Source organism: Cebus imitator, unplaced genomic scaffold (assembly GCF_001604975.1).
Source record: "Cebus imitator isolate Cc_AM_T3 unplaced genomic scaffold, Cebus_imitator-1.0 Scaffold314, whole genome shotgun sequence".
Classification (NCBI taxonomy): Eukaryota; Metazoa; Chordata; class Mammalia; order Primates; family Cebidae; genus Cebus; species Cebus imitator.
In genome coordinates, this window is record NW_016107629.1 from 2182562 (window position 1) to 2198102 (window position 15541).

Here is a 15541-nt window from a genome sequence, read left to right on the forward strand (position 1 = left end):
GCTGCATTTGAAGGTAGCCCCATGGCCTCAGCTCCCAAACTGGCTGCCGATCTGCTGGCTCAGGGCATCACCAGTGGGTGCCAGGGGCAGGTCAAAGAGGAGGGTTACAGAGAGAGAGAAAAAGAATGTAAAAGGTAATAAAGAAAAGGGGAAGGAAAAGATAAAACGAAAGCTGCAGATGCCCTGTGGTGTTGCTTACAGGACCTAGGTTCTCTGCTCCATTTCCTCCTCCTCCTGGCTGCCCAGCTGTCCACCCTGCAGGAAGTCAAAGCTTCCCCCAGTAGAGGAAGGAGGGCGTGGTGATGAGGCCGAAAGTCGTTCTCAAACCACAGACCTGCCTTTCTACCACTAAATGGCCAGCTACTTACTCTCTCTGCGCCTCAGTTTCCCCGCCTGCAAAAAACGGGGCAATAATTCCACCACTCAGGGCTGCTGCCGGGAGTTGGAAATGGTGCACACCAAGTCCCGACGCCTCGGAGGACCCCGACTAGCGTTGTGAGATGCTTGCTTCCCTCTGAGTCTGTGGGTCAGGAACCCTCGCAGCGTTGCTCGACAGAACTGTCTGCGGTGATGGCTGCTGAGAGACTGAAACGTGTCTAGTGTCATGGAGGGGCTGAGTGTGTCACTCTGTTGCATGTGAATTGCTCTATATTTAATTAGCCGTCTGTGGCGAGCGGCTAGTGCTCGCTCAGCGCACAGGCCACAGCGTTCGTCCCCGCAGCCCGCGGGGCAGGGTGGCGCCCGGTCTACGCAGCAGTTTCTTCGCATAATAAACCGCTTCTGGGGAAAGTCGGGCTGTCGGGAGCGCCCAGGGCCGTAGTTCAGACCCCCGCGCTCCGCGGTGGGAACAGTTCAGGAGACTCCCTCCACTCCTGCCCATCTCGCCACCTCCTCCACTCGCCCGCCCACCATCTCGGAAGTCGCCCTGGAACAATGCGGAGGGGACCTCCGCGTCCCCGACATCCGGCTGGGCCACGGCCGCGGGCTCCTTAATCCCTCGCCGCCAGCCCGGGAGGCTCTGCATGCCCACGTCTGCGCGCTCCGCGGCTCGCAGAGGTGCAGTCAGCTTTGGTGACGCCGAGACCACCGCGTGGGCCGGGTTGTCAGGGCGCGCGGCGAGCAGCGGATAAATATTTGGGGGTGTAACCCAGACTCCGGCGACTCCTAGTCACTGCGGTTCCCAGGCGTGCGCGTGGCGAGGGCGGTGCCTGAGGGCAGAGGCGTCCCCGGAGGGCGGCGGGGACAGACCCAGCGCTCCAGCTCCGCGGCCCCGCCCCGCCCCTGCCGCCTGCGGCTATAAGATCGCAGAGCTTGAGCGGGCGAGAGGGCTGGCGCCGACCGTGCAGAGAGCCGCGCAGTGGGAGCGCAGCAACAAGGGACTGGCGGGGCGGGAGTGCGCGGGACAGCGAGCCCCGGAGTAGCCCCGACCGCCACCTCTCAAGACCCAAGGCCCCGCTGAGCCGCCTCATGAAGCCGCCCGTGGCGCAGGGCAGCTCCGCTGCCTCCGCGGCTGCAGGTGAGTGCGGAGTCTGGGGTCCCCTTAAAGTCCCGGCTCTGTAGAAGACGGGAGAGAAAGTAGGGGCCCTGTGTCGTCCCTTCACACCCCCGACCTTTCCATCCACCCCGGTGGGACCCTGTCCCCGGTCGCTCCGCGCGGGCGGCTGCAGCCTCCCGGCCCGGGCTGGACCCCACGTCCCACCTTCCCGCCGACTAGCTCCACGAGCGCCCGGGTTGGAGCAAGCGTGGAGACAGGTACCCAGCAGTGCCTGGAGAGGAATCTGGCGAGCCGGATCGCTGGGTGACCCTGGGCCTGGCGGAGGCTCCGTTTTCTTGTCTGTAAAACGGACTTGGTAATGGAACGCGCTTCGGGGGTGGTGGAGAAGATTACAAGGTAACAGCGACTGCGTGGCTGTCAGTTGGCAGAGGCGCAGTGCGTGTCAGTAATCTTCGGGAACCATGGAGGCCCCTCCTGGCCCCGGGAGGGGGTCCCGCCGCCACCCCCACCTCCTGACCGTCTTCCGTGCACTGAGCCCCAGGCCCTGCCCGCAGCCCCGGCCTTGGACTCGGCGGCCGCGGAGGACCTGTCGGATGCGCTGTGCGAGTTTGATGCAGTGCTGGCGGACTTCGCGTCGCCCTTCCACGAGCGCCACTTCCACTACGAGGAGCACCTGGAGCGCATGAAGCGGCGCAGCAGCGCCAGCGTCAGCGACAGCAGCGGCTTCAGCGACTCGGAGAGTAAGTGTGGCCCGCGCTAGTATGGCGCCGGGATCTCCCAGCTCCCAGGATCTGGTCCGCGAAGGCTGCGGCCTCAGTTTTCTTGTCGTAAACTGAGGGATGGTGTCCTCCCTCCCTATAGAACCAAGTCCTGAAGCTCAACGCAGTAGGCCGAGGGTTGGCGGGGCCCCTGACGGTGATCATGGGAAAGGTCGCTCCAGAGCAGGTTGGTCCACCTGCCGCCCGCAGGTGTGTCACCAGGCAGGCGGGTTTAAGCAGCTTGTCCCGACTTAGCCAGACAGGGCTCCCTGGACCTGCACCAGGCCTTTCCACATTTTCCCTCCTCTTCTTTCCGTGCCTCTCCCCTCTCAGCTGTAATTTTGCAGAAGACGTGGAACAAGTGCCAGTGGGATGAGGGGGCACAGTGGGGACATGGGAGGGTGCAGAACGGAAATATTCATGAAACCAGGAAAGGTTTCATAAACCCAAACTGCTGTTCTTGGAATTTATGAAATAACCTCTTGCACTTTTATTTGGCCCTGAGCTTTGAGATTTGTTGCACCATTGCATACAGTTATGAAAATCTTTGGCAGTGCCGAGTTCAAGTATTTTTCAGCCAGGTCCTCCACCAGGCTGCAGGGGGAGCCAGAGAGCACATGGGCATGAAGGTGCTTCCTGGTGACCTTTCTCACAATGGAGACTACTCCAGGGTCTCTTTGTCCTGAACAACCTTGTCAAAAACAAACAAACAAACAAACAAAACAATAACAAAAAAGAGACAGCTTTTTCCAGGAACTCACATGTCCTGGGAGGATAACAGGTATCTGTTTAAGTATCAAACAGCAAATTAGGTGCCTTTTTAGTATTACATGATTGTTGGTTTCAAATCCAGAATTACTTATTGTTTTTCAAAGTGCAAAGTCAGTTTTAAACTCTTCTGTATTATTCTTCAGTCTTTAATCCCTGGAAGGGTTACAAGCATGAATGTCACTCCTTTTGCTCCCCTTGACTTGGGAGGTGAAATTAATGGTCTTTGCTTGTGATTCTCTTGTTTTGAAACCCGGAGCTCCTCCATGTTCCTGGGCTAAGATTCAGGGCTAGACTTGAACATGAGCTGCCCTTCTGCAAAGGGATAAATGTGCTCACCACCCTGGTCAGGGTTTGACTCAGAAAGCTGAGTTCCAGCTTGAGTTTCCTTGGCAGCACCTCCAGAGGGTTAGATCAAACTGCAGCTCTTGAGGTGAAAGGGGATGGAAGAAAGTACTGTTACTTTTCCACTTAGAATTTTTTGGACTTTTTTCCTAATTAACAGGTTCGTTTTCAATTTTGAAGGAAAGTGTTAACATTTTTGAAATTCATCTCAACTCCTAATGCCAAACTGAAATATGTCTCCTTCTACTGGGAATGGAGCAAGTTATTCATCAAATACAGATTCTTCCATGGAAAAGAAAGCCGGGACAGTGTGTCATTGCTGCTTTGTGGCAAACACAACTCCTTTCTAAGCCACAGCCTCACTCCCCTAGAATAGGTCTGAGCTCACCCATTTATGGATGATTGCAACTTCCACTGGGTGGGATTTCACCTCTAGGATCTGTTTTCAGATGCCTTAAAGAGAAGGCATCAAAACACATTCTTAACATTTTCAGGGGAGACATTTGGGAGTTTGCAGTTTTGCTTGGAATAACAGAGAAGAGTTTGTAGTTTTGCTTAGGTTACATGCATCTATTTTGTATTCTGCTTTTGTTGTTAACTGACTAATCCTTGTTTGGTGGTTAGAGAAGTGATGGGAAGAACATAAAGAAAGCTCAGGTGACATTTGTCTTTGCTTTAAATGTGTAGTTTTTCTCCCACAAGACTGGTTAGAAATATTCTTGGCAGAAGCTGTGCATATCTAAATAGTAATTTCTTAAAGGAAGCATAATCTGTGTATCTTACTTGCTGCCAAGAATTGAGCACAGACATTTGTTACACTCATTTGTCTGTTTAATGCTTTTTTGTGGAAGAGAATACTTAAGAGAGGTAGATCCTACTGAAATTTACATCAAGAAGGAGACACACCAGGACAACAATAACACCAGCTTACTGTTACTAATCCTTGCTGTGATTTATTAGCTAGAATGGGAACCATGTCTTCACGAATAGACTGCAGATCACATGCCTGTTTGTCAATGATGGCTGTTTGTGAAGGTGTCTCTTTGAAGCGGTGGTCATCTGGCAGGGTCAGTGGGTCCTAGGCTGAGCCTTGTCACGGCCTTGGGTGATGAGTGGGTTTTAGTTTCTCTAGCTGTAAAATTGAAAGGATGTATTTAATAGTGCTATTAGGAAGAAAATATTTGCTCTACTGAATGCTTTCAAAATATCATGAAAATGTACATGCTGTGCTATACCACATAGATACATTGGAGCCAGTGTCTCACATGAAAATATTTTGGATGAAGCTGTAAACCAACGTTACCTTTGGCTTTTGCTCTAGCTTTTACAGCTCCGTCTGAAGGTGCACCAACCTCACAAGGAAGATTAAAACAGTAATGCTGTTCTTTGAAGAGAATAATTCTTGTTCTCATTTAAAAAAAAAATTTAGGTTGCTTGCACCTAAAGGCAAAAAATAGCCATTCCTTGTACCCAAAGAAACAAGTTACTTAGATAGGAGAGAAGAACGGATATTTCATAAGGAAATACTCCTTCCTGTTCCCACTTTCAGGGAGGCCTCTTAAGACGTGAAGAGGACCAAAATATCAATTGCAGTATAACTTCACCTGGGGGTGGGGGTGGGGTGGAATTCAAATGTAGTTGATCAAAATACAGTTGTTCCTTTCCTTTAGACTTGATTCCAACATGTAAAAACATCAGGCACTTTGGTGGGAGTAATTTTAGCTTCAGTACTAAAACAGCAATGCTATTAAGAGTTAGGGTAGTGTTTGTCCAACTTCATCCTCAGAGGTGCTTTAGAAGTTGACTACCTTTGATTTGAATTTATTTTTAGAAATATATCTTCTTTTCAGTATTTTTAAAACTGTAAAAGGTACACCATGACTTCTCAAATGAGTTAAATTAAATTTTAACTCTTTATGTTTTGAGTTTTAACCAGTGTTTTGACGCTATAAGAAGTTCGTGATATTAACTTAAACTTTAAAAGATGGTATGCACTTATATCTTTAATGTATTGGGGTTTCACATAATTTTTCCTTTGAAGGGGGGATATGTTTTGCTGCTCAAAAGAAAAAGGCCTGAATTCTACTGTGTGTGCTGGCGTTATGATATTGTAAGACCACTAAGGGAAAGAAGAACTGGCTTCCTTAGCATCAGCAAGATGTAGAACATCTGCATATCTTTGCCTAGACTATTCTGGTCTGGCCCTGGGAGAGGGGACCTTGTGGGCCCTGGGGGGACCAGCATGACAGATGGCTTATGTGGCTTAGAAGCTACTGAGGCTAGAACCTGAACTTGTTTAAGCCATGAGAGGATAAGGCCAGTGAGGAGCCCTCAGGGTTCCCTGGTACTGTATTAGCAATTCTGCAGGGTGACAGATCTTGTGATGCGTCGCAAGGCATGTAGAAGGACAGGGTGATCCCAGAAGGGGAGCGGGGACAATGGTGGAGAAGCTGAGGAAAGAAGCTCTTTCTTATTCTGCCCCACTTTGGCGAGGCTATCAGAATTTAGATTTCGGGGAGGAGAATTCAACCCACACCCCCAGCCATTCCCTGTGGCAAAAGGGAGACAGACCCAAAGCTTTCTTTTTCTCAGTTAATGACTATAGTTTGCTTGCTTTAAACGTGTGGGATCGTTCTATATTTATAGGAGCTCTGGGCAAGGTTTGCTGTCTGTGGTTTTACTTCCCTCTGGAGCTGCACGTTTACATGGGCTAACCCTAAATTACCTTTCTCCCAACTCCCCAAGCTAAAAAAACACACTTACCTTTTAAACAAGCCTCTGTTTTGCAGCAGAATTTCTCAAACTCTGTTAATTGTATATTTCATATGCTTTTATTTCTTTTGATGATGCCTTAGAAAATATGGTCCCAGAATTTGAGGTTCGTAGCTTCAGTGCACTAAGTAGACTTTCCAGGGATGTTTCTAACGGGAATTTGAGATACACGTGAGATGGTGCTTTAGAGCTGATTGAGGCCTATGTTGTAGGGCCCTCAAATATCCAGCCCTACTACCTGCCAGGGTTCCCCAAATCATCACTGTTCTAGGTCCCTATTAATAGCAGCACCTGACATCCAGGTGGGGCAATAATACATTATTAGTATGTGATCAGTCAGCAACACATTGCCGTAATTTTATCAGACTAACTGGCTATTATTTTTGCAAGGAATAGAGTTCAAGGGGAGGGAAAAGAACAGAAAGTCAGGCCTTGCCTACCTAGAAATCTGTCTCAGCACCTTGCGTGAGATTTTGTCCATTATATGTTCTTAATAAAACTCCATGGAAAGAAATTTTATTATTAAGGGTGAAGAGAGGTATAGTGCTTGGAGTACCTCTATGCTGAGGGTTTGTTCTTGGGAGATTTGTTCTAGGATGCCACAGAAGAGAAAGTTCTCTTGAGAATTTTGCTGCTCTCTCTCAAGAAGAGGAAGAATCTTGATTCTGTTTATTCTCTGTGGTTACCTTTTCTGTTTCAGGAGCACTCTTCTTCACCTTGCCAGGAACTTTAGAATTAAAGCATTAAAACCACAGGCATTATACACAGAGTGCCTAGGTTATTGTTCTTCTCCTGCCAAGGAAGAAACAGAGAGACTCGTACAGGGTCATGCAGTTTTCATGTGGCCTCTAGATGTCCGCTTGACAGTGGCATAGACACTAGATGCCCACTCGCCAGCGGTGTAGCTTTGGGGCCCTGAGGGCTCTCTTTTCATCGTGCCATACATGATGTGTAGATATCATCACAGGGTGCGCCTCGGCTGCAGCAGGTTTGGCTCAAGGATGTGGCATTTGTTTCCTCCTGGTGGTTGAAAGTTGAACATTTAAGAACTTGGAGTTGGGTCTGTCCCAGATTGTACACCTCATGGAAAGAGAGTGAAGTCACGGTGTGGCAACAAGCCAGGGTGTAAGCTAATATGTGTGTGTGTGTGTGTGTGTGTGTGTGTGTGTGTGGTGGGCGGGGTGGGGCGGGCAGAGGAAGTGAGCGTAGCTGTGCTGCCGTGCCTCCGTGTGCATGTGTTTCTGTATAAATAGATATCGTAACTGGTATTTTTCCCCCTGTCCCTCCCTCACTGTGGGAGTGGCTGTCAGTTTGTATATTTTCTCAGTTTGGGAAAAACACTCACATTTAGCCTGTGAACCTAAAGGATCAGAGGACAGCGCTGGCAATATTCTAGATCTAAGACTCATTCTCTATAGATTCTCTCCAGGCCTCATGAGTTACACTGGGTTGTTCCCGAATCTTTGCCGAATTCCCTTTCTCCCCCACTACCATCCTCTTTTGCAATGGCCTTTCCATATCTAGATTGTTCCTTTCCCCAGCATTCGATAGTGTTTGGCCTCCTTACCTGTGAGGTGAACAAATTGTGGTGTGCATCTCCCCCTACAGAGGAGGAGTGTACGTGGATGGAAACTTGCTGGGGAGCTGGGGCAGAAGAGAGCTGAAGTTCAAAGTCAGGGAAGGGCCTGTGGTACATGCCGGGTGGGTGGAGTGAGCGGTGGCTGGAAAGTTGCTCTCCCAGGCCAGCTGCTTGTGGGAGATAGACAGCGGAGGTGTGGTCCCTGTGATCTGGACCAGCCAGCCTGCCTCTGGGCCAGGGCTGGGGCTGAATCTCTCAGGTATCCTTCATAGCACAGATAATGTGCCAAGGGCCTCGTATTTTCTGGCTTGGAGTCTAGGCACGAGGCCTGCCACCCCAGGACCCTTCGTGGTTTTCTTGCCCCTAAATCTTGCCTCATCTTCTCCCTATGAGTTTCTCAGGCTGTATTGGTGGTGATTATCCTGGTGACCGCATGGACAATAGTAAGGCTCCCTTGCAGGTGTGCAGTGGGTGTGGCCAGCTTCCTGTGGGTTGGGGAAAGGCTTTCCCTTGGGGGAATCCGGAGAGCTCCTTTGGAGGTGGGCTTGGTGGAGGGAGCCAGCAGGAGGGCTTCCCAGGAAGGGTTCCACAGAGTCCAAGGGTCCTGAGAAATAGTAGCAGGAGTGCCACAAAAAAAGTGTCCTGTGGTCAGGTACACTGGGGATATGGGGCTGGACTGGTTTTGTTTAAGCACAAGTCTTCTTGGGATGTTGGAAGTGGGCATATGCCATGGGAATCACCAAGGGTTGGTTGGTGTTTCTCAGGTGTGCTTGCTCAGACAGCCCTCAGAGGACCAGCACTCTGAGGAATGTATTTTTGGGGAAATGTAGGTATCAGGTCCAGGGTTTTGGATCTCAGTGCATGTTCATCCTCAAAACCAGTGATGGTGGTTGTTTAGGTGAGCTGGGCTGGACCTCTGAAGGAAGTAGATTCTGAGGGTTTCTCTCAACAGTCTTCTGGGCATGTTTGGAAAAGTGGACCTGGGCATGTTTGGAAAAGTGGACAAGATGGTGGTATCGGCAAAAAAGAGAAGGGGGCAGGTGGGCCCCTGGGCAGGAGAGTGTGGGGAGAAAGGGAGCCAGGTGGGGCACCAGAGAAGTTGTGGCAGCCTGTTAGGGATAAAGCCGAGTTTCCCTGGGACCAGAAACCTCTTCTTCCAAAAACCCTGACTTTTTTTAGTACTGGGCCTATCTTTTGTCACTTAGGCAAATTCCTTCTCAGTTGATGGGACCAAAGAGAGGTGTTTTTGCCTCCCCTTGAGCTGGAGGTAATTGGCTTAAAGTGGAGGAATCCCGAGGAGGCGGGGGACTTGGTCAGGCCCTTATCATTTGGCTGCTCTCACACCTGAAGAGCCACTTCTCTGCTCCAACTGTGGCTGGCTTTGTGTTTCGTTTGAACCAGAAAGGCTGTTCCCTGTGACCTCAGGGACCACATCCTGCTTCTGCTGCCTGCCTTGCCTTTGTGCCCTTTGAGTCAGTGCTGCTCAACCAGCAGCCCCTTTCTGAGTCACAGCCACACAGCTGGGCCAGCCGTGGGTTGGTTTCCTTCCCCGCAGCAGGACTTAGAGAATCTCAGAATTTTAGAGCTCGAAGTGCCTTTAAGGATATTTAGTCCCTCTTCTCATTCTATTGATAAGTAAGCTAGGCCCAGAGAGACCGTCTTATTCAAAGGCACCCTAGTACTTATTAGTTTACTGGGTGGTCCCCTTGACGCCCAGGTCAGCCTTGAACTTCTGGGGCCTCATCTTGCTGTCACTCAAGTCTTTGGAGGTATGAGAACAGAGGGAGCCATGAAGTCACTCCAAGTGCCTAATAGATGAACTTCTAGGAGAAGATGTCTTTATCTTTGACCTTCTGGCTTATCTGAAGAGTGCAGACTCTTAGGAGAACCTCCCTTAAGTAAAAGAGAAAATTATTAAATTATAGGATAGCAAGAGAGCAAAGGTCTCTCTTGAGCAGGGAAAGAAGATTAAGTCATGGGATACCTGATGTTTATATTTTAGGAGGCTCAGAGGGCAGAAGGGAGGTATTTCACATGTGATGATTCCTTTCGCCTAAAATGTCAACCCCTCCCCCCTGCCATCGACCAAGCACTGGTCATGATGGTCATGATGATCCTGTCACCTGCTTCCTGTTTTAGGGAAGCAAGGGCCTTTGGTGTACTTGATTGGACACACACACACATACACACACACACACACACACACACACACACACACTCTTTCTCTGTCTCTCTCTCTCACTTCCCTGTCTCAAATCATTTTGGGCCATAAACATAAAATCTGGAAACCAACCTGTTTTCTTTTCTTTTTGTTTGAGATGGAGTCTCGCTCTATCTCCAGGCTGGAGTGCAGTGGTGTGATCTTAGCTCCCCGCAACCTCTTCCTCCCAGGTTCAAGCAATTCTCCTTCCTCAGCCTCCCATGTAGCTGGGGCTACAGGTGCATGCCACCATATCTGGCTAATTTTTGTATTTTTAGTAAAGATGGGGTTTCACCATGTTGGCCAGGCTGGTCTTGAACTCCTGACCTCTGGTGATCCGCCTACCTCGGCCCCCAAGTGCTGAGATTACAGTCATGACCCACTGCACCCGGCTGTTTTCTTTACTATAGATCTGCAGCTTTGGCTTATTTTGAAGACAAATTGTTGGTTATCAGTAGACTATAAAGTGATGTCTGTAGTCTCATGAGTACTATTTTTAATGAGTGTATTTTCCTTCCTGAAAGGTGCAGATTCACTTTATAGGAACAGCTTCAGCTTCAGTGATGAAAAACTGAATTCTCCAACGGACTCTACCCCAGCTCTTCTCACTCCCACTGTCACGCCTCAGAAAGGTAAGCTCATTAGTTGGAATTTGAGTTTTTTGCTTTTTTACTCCTCTCCCCTTCTCAATCTCTTCTCTCTCCCTTTTATCCCTAAACAATCTTTCTCAAATGTGCAAAACAAACAGGTAATACTTTAAACTCTTAATACTTAGAGTATAAAGTAGAATTTTTTGTTTCTCAGTTTTTTGATCAGTGTGAACATGAAATCAGATAATTTGGGGCAGAAAACCTGAAGTCAAGGGAGAAAGAAAACTTGGAGACTCTAGACTGTTCTCTCTCATGTGATATAATCAAGACTGTGCAAATGACAGTGTTTCTTAAGAGTCTCCTCCCAGACTCGTTGGTTCTAGAATGTAAAACTCAGCAGTTTGCCTTTGCAGATAGCAGGATTCCTTTTATTGCATTAATTATTTAGCCAATGCTTTCAGATGACCAATTTAGCAATTAAATGGGGTTGTCATTATGAGATAAGCGATGATCTAATATGATTTAAAATAGCAGCTCCATTCTGCTTCTACTGTGGTATTAATAGATCTAAAACATCTTTAAAGATGCATGAGCAGTTTCTTATTTTTTGGAACTGGTAAAATGTCTCCAGCTAGAGAGCTGAATGTTCTGTTATATTGGACAAGCGCCCTTTTGAAAACAAAAGGAGTTTTTTTCCTTAAGAAAAGTTATACTTGCTGAAAATAGTTGCAGAATGAAATAAAAATGGAACGTAGTTAAAAAGAAATGACAATTCCATCACTCCTTTCACTTTGGCAATAAGACAGGACTTCGCTCTTTTTTCAAGAGGCATTTTAAAATTCCCTTCTCAACATAGCAACATTAGCACCCACTGGGAATTCTGCCACTATACAGTCCTCAGTCTGTAATGGATCCGCTGAATTCAGAGACAGAGCAGTCTAGAAAGTGGCTTAAAACATGCTCAGATTTGTTACCTGATGCCTACCTCCTCAAGAGGTAAGAATTAAAAGGGAAAAAAAGCCCCTAGTGGGATGAGGCTGTCCTGAACCCAGAAGCCTCATGGCGCCTTCCCTGTACCATTTGGATAAGAAACAGTGAACTCTTCATTCATTTCATACTGGGGGACTCTGAGGGCTGCAGCGCTGCCCTAGAGAGACAACACAAGCAAGAATGCATCAGCAGGCTAGTGCAGCAGCAATGATGCAATCTAGGTGCCCGCTCTACACGGCGCTGTGCTTCCTGAAGTGTTTGACTAGCAACTCATATTCTACACAACACAAAACCAAACTTTTTTTTTTTTTTTTGAGACAGAGTCTCACTCTGTCACCAGGTGCCAGGCTGGAGTGCAGTGGCATGACCTCGGCTCACCGCAACCTCCACCTCCCAGGTTCAAGCAATTCTCCTGCCTCAGCCTCCCGAGCAGGTGGGACTACAGGCGTGCGCCACCACGCCCAGCTAATTTTTTGTATTTTTAGTAGAGACGGGGTTTCACCATGTTGGCCAGGATGGTCTCTATCTCTTGACCTCGTGATCCGCCCGCCTCGGCCTCCCAAAAACCAAACTTTTAATCTTCCCTTCCTGCCCCTCACTCTTCCGCAAACATTTAAGACAGTGAAGGAAGATTCGTCTTCCAGGCAAGGGAGAGGTCGGGTGGGATGGTGAGAGAGGGTGGTGATGAACTAAAAAATAAAGAAAACACTGAGGCTCATCTTCAGAATCAGTTTCTGAGTTTACTGTATCTAAACGCTAAACGCTGGACCACACACTTAGGTTTGGCCCAGGACACTCTTCAGTAAAGTCTCAGAAGATGAGGAGGTAAGATGTAAAATGGAAATGATCCATTTTATAAACTTGGAAGTTCCAACATCCTGGAAAATTCAATATGGAGTCATCAGCTGTCTCTGTTAGGGAAACTGAACTCTTTCTCCTGTTTCACAGCCAAATTAGGAGACACGAAAGAGCTAGAAGACTTTATTGCTGATCTTGACAGAACATTAGCAAGTAAGTACATGTCTGATATTAAAAACAAATCAAAACAAAAAAACTAACAGATACTTCTCATAAAGTGTTATAATGTTAACCAACTTGCCCGGGGGCAGAAAGTTTCATCCTAAGGCTTCTATGGGCTTAGAAACAGGACCCTAGTGGCTAGGAATGAAATTCCAGGATCAGCTTGTGTTAAAGTAGACCATGTGCATTTCCAAACAGTGAGAACAGGTCGCCAGCAAACAATGGTGTTTTTGTTTGAGAAACCGAGAGAGAGCAGGACTGGAGCCTTACCATCATGACGGCCTGTCAGGCTTTCCAGGGAAGAAATGAACTGCTTAACCACAAATGCACTACCCCAACAAGCCAGAAGGGCTCCATCCCATGGGCCAGAGTAATTTCTCCAGGTTAGAGCCAGGGTCTGGTGAAATCTAACTTTAAGAGTTGGGTGCCAAAAGAAAGAATTGGCTTTGGGGGACCTTTCACCAGAGACCCACGCCAGTGACTGAGTGACCTGGATTAGGTATGCATGCTTGCAAGTCTTCTATCTGGGAATTACACCAATCGTTACCCTTTTTGTGTGACCAAAAATGTTGAGAACTGAAGACATCAAATTATAACTGCGCAGGAGGGATCCAGAAGAAGGGACCCTCATAATCTATATACACACTCTATCTCCAAAAGATAAGATTGCGAGAGCCAGGAGGACCAACTCCAGCTTCCGGGATGGAAGGATCAGCAACTCTACTATGAGGGGTCTTGTTTAGTCACAGAATGGGCTGGGAGAATTTTCTCCCAGCCCCTTAATTTTCCAGTGGAAGGGTTGATTTTCTATGACAAGCATTTTATGCTATTCTTTGCTAAAGAGCCGGGTAAACCCTAAAAAATTAAATCCAAAGCTGGTTATTTAAAAATAACTATGTTCTTAACGCTCTTGCAGACAAACCTAAACATCAGATAGAAAGTCCCTGTATCATCTCTATTTGCTTGAAGGTTTTAATTGCCTCTTTTCTTACGTACTGCACCAGCCTACATCAGAAGACCAGGGCCTGTTTTGACAGAGATGATTATAATTGAAGCATAATTTGTATTAGACCCATGTAACAAGCCTGTCGGCCTCATGGAAATTGCAGCATGGAAATGGCGGTTGCCCCGCCATTCCAGTTAAACAGACACTCGTCACGTGGGAAGCCTGGCATTGAGTTTGGTGCTTTGATGCATGTCTGAGACAGTGTGATGCGGTAAAGCATAGGGATTGTGAGCCTCTGCATGGATAACGTTACCTATCTCTCATTTACAGGTATGTGAAATAAGAAGTAGTTTTGGGTCCTTTCATCATAAGGGAGAAGCTTCAGAAAGCCCCCAGGACCTGCTAAAATCACTTACTAGAATCTGCTGCCAGAGGGGACAGAGAGGTGCCCTCAGCCTTCCGCCAGGCCACTCTCAGGCTCACCTTAAAATCAGCCCTTCATCCCATCTTTGGGCAATTTAGACAGTGAAGCTGACTGTTTACCTGCTTGCAGTGTATTAGAACAGACGATCCATGCTAATATTGTATTTTCTTTTAAAACATAGCTTTCCTGTAATTTAAAGTGCTTTTATGAAAATATTTGTAATTAATTATGTATAGTTGGAAATAGCAGTAAGCTTTCCCATTATAATATATTTTTGTATACAAATAAAATTTGAACTGGAGTCTGCTTCCTTTTCTTTTTTTTATTTTTAAAAATATATTTCCATTCAAATAATATTCTACTGGGAGTAACATGCCTCTTGATTCCTTAGCAAGGCCCCTGGTTGTGTCTGATTGTACTATACAAGAAGACAGTAAACTTAGTGTTACTTTGAGCTCATTCAGTGCTCTGGAAGGAAATGCTGGCAGACGGCTGCTGGGAAATTTTGAGGATTGTGATTTTGTTGGAAGTTAGGTTTCTATTCTGTCTCTGCCCTCCTTCTCATATTTTGGCACCATTAAAGGTACCATGGACTCTTTCTTTGAATTAAGGGAAATACCAGTTGTTCTTACAATCCAGGACTTAAATACGAGGGAAAGTTGAGATCGCTGGAAGACTTGAACATCATGGTGCTTTTCTAAGATTCGTGAGTGGAGGAAGATTGCTGGCGCTGGTCTTGATGGAATGTCCAGCCAACCTCAGGTGCAAGGCCTTTCACAGGTGGGCTTTGCACATAGAAGCCAATGACCCCTTCTCCCACTTGCCTTTGTGGGGACTGGAGAGAGAGGCATAAAAATAAAAAAGCTCATAATTTCTTGTCTATGCTTTTCTGTCTTTAAAACCAGCTCTAAAATAACTGGGCATTACTTTCATGATCAGAATAAAGTTATTTTAAAGCTCAAATCCCTGTATTCCTAAATGACACGAATCCAAACATAACTACTTATACTCTTACTTGTATCTTCAAAAGCTAATTACTATATTTGATCTGTTTTTTAGGGAATCGGGAAACTAGATTACACTTTTTTAAACTTTTTCCTTTTCCTCAAGCTTCTGGGAAAGCTTTTGGGTTGAACTCAGATCTTTTTATTTATTTCTTTTTTTAAAAACTGAGATGCAGTTCACATACTGTAGTGCCCAATTCAGCAGTTTTTAGCATATTCACAGACACTGCAGTCATCACCACTATTTATCTAATTCCTGTCTCTATGAACTCGTTTATTCTGGACCTTTCATATAACTGGAATAGGTAATCTTTGTGTCTGGCTTCTTTCACTTAGCTAGTATTTTCAAAGTTCATCTATGAGTAGCATCAATCAATACTTCATTCCTTTCACGGCCAAATTATATTCCACTGTGTGGATATGCCACAATTTGTTTATCCACTCACTGGTTGATGGACATTTGGGTTGTTTCCACTTTTTAGCTAATGAATAATATTGTTATGAATATCCATGTGTTAGGTTTTGTGTGGACATATGTTTTCATTTCTCTTGAGTATATAACTACGAGTGGAATTCCTGGGTCATATGTTAACTCTGTTTAACTTTTTGAGAAACTGTCAAACTGTTTTCCAAAGCTGTTTGGAAAAGCA

General features: G+C 46.7%; 1 protein-coding gene across 1 annotated transcript; it reads left to right on the forward strand.

The window, feature by feature from the left end:
- The first annotated feature begins 1315 nt into the window (after positions 1-1315).
- Positions 1316-14188, forward strand: RGCC (regulator of cell cycle). The gene is made up of 5 exons (XM_017503776.2): positions 1316-1516; positions 2050-2235; positions 10442-10549; positions 12446-12508; positions 13794-14188. Exons 1-5 carry the CDS (start codon positions 1468-1470, stop codon positions 13799-13801), a joined length of 414 nt encoding a protein of 137 aa, XP_017359265.1. The 5' UTR covers positions 1316-1467; the 3' UTR covers positions 13802-14188.
- Positions 14189-15541: the final 1353 nt, after the last annotated feature.

Coding starts and splice junctions, on each gene's coding strand:
- RGCC (XM_017503776.2), top strand. CDS start 1,468: ATGAAGCCGCCCGTGGCGCAGGGCAGCTCCGCTGCCTCCGCGGCTGCA. Junction 1,517..2,049: donor CGCTGCCTCCGCGGCTGCAG/GTGAGTGCGGAG, acceptor CCCTGCCCGCAG/CCCCGGCCTTGGACTCGGCG. Junction 2,236..10,441: donor CGGCTTCAGCGACTCGGAGA/GTAAGTGTGGCC, acceptor CCTTCCTGAAAG/GTGCAGATTCACTTTATAGG.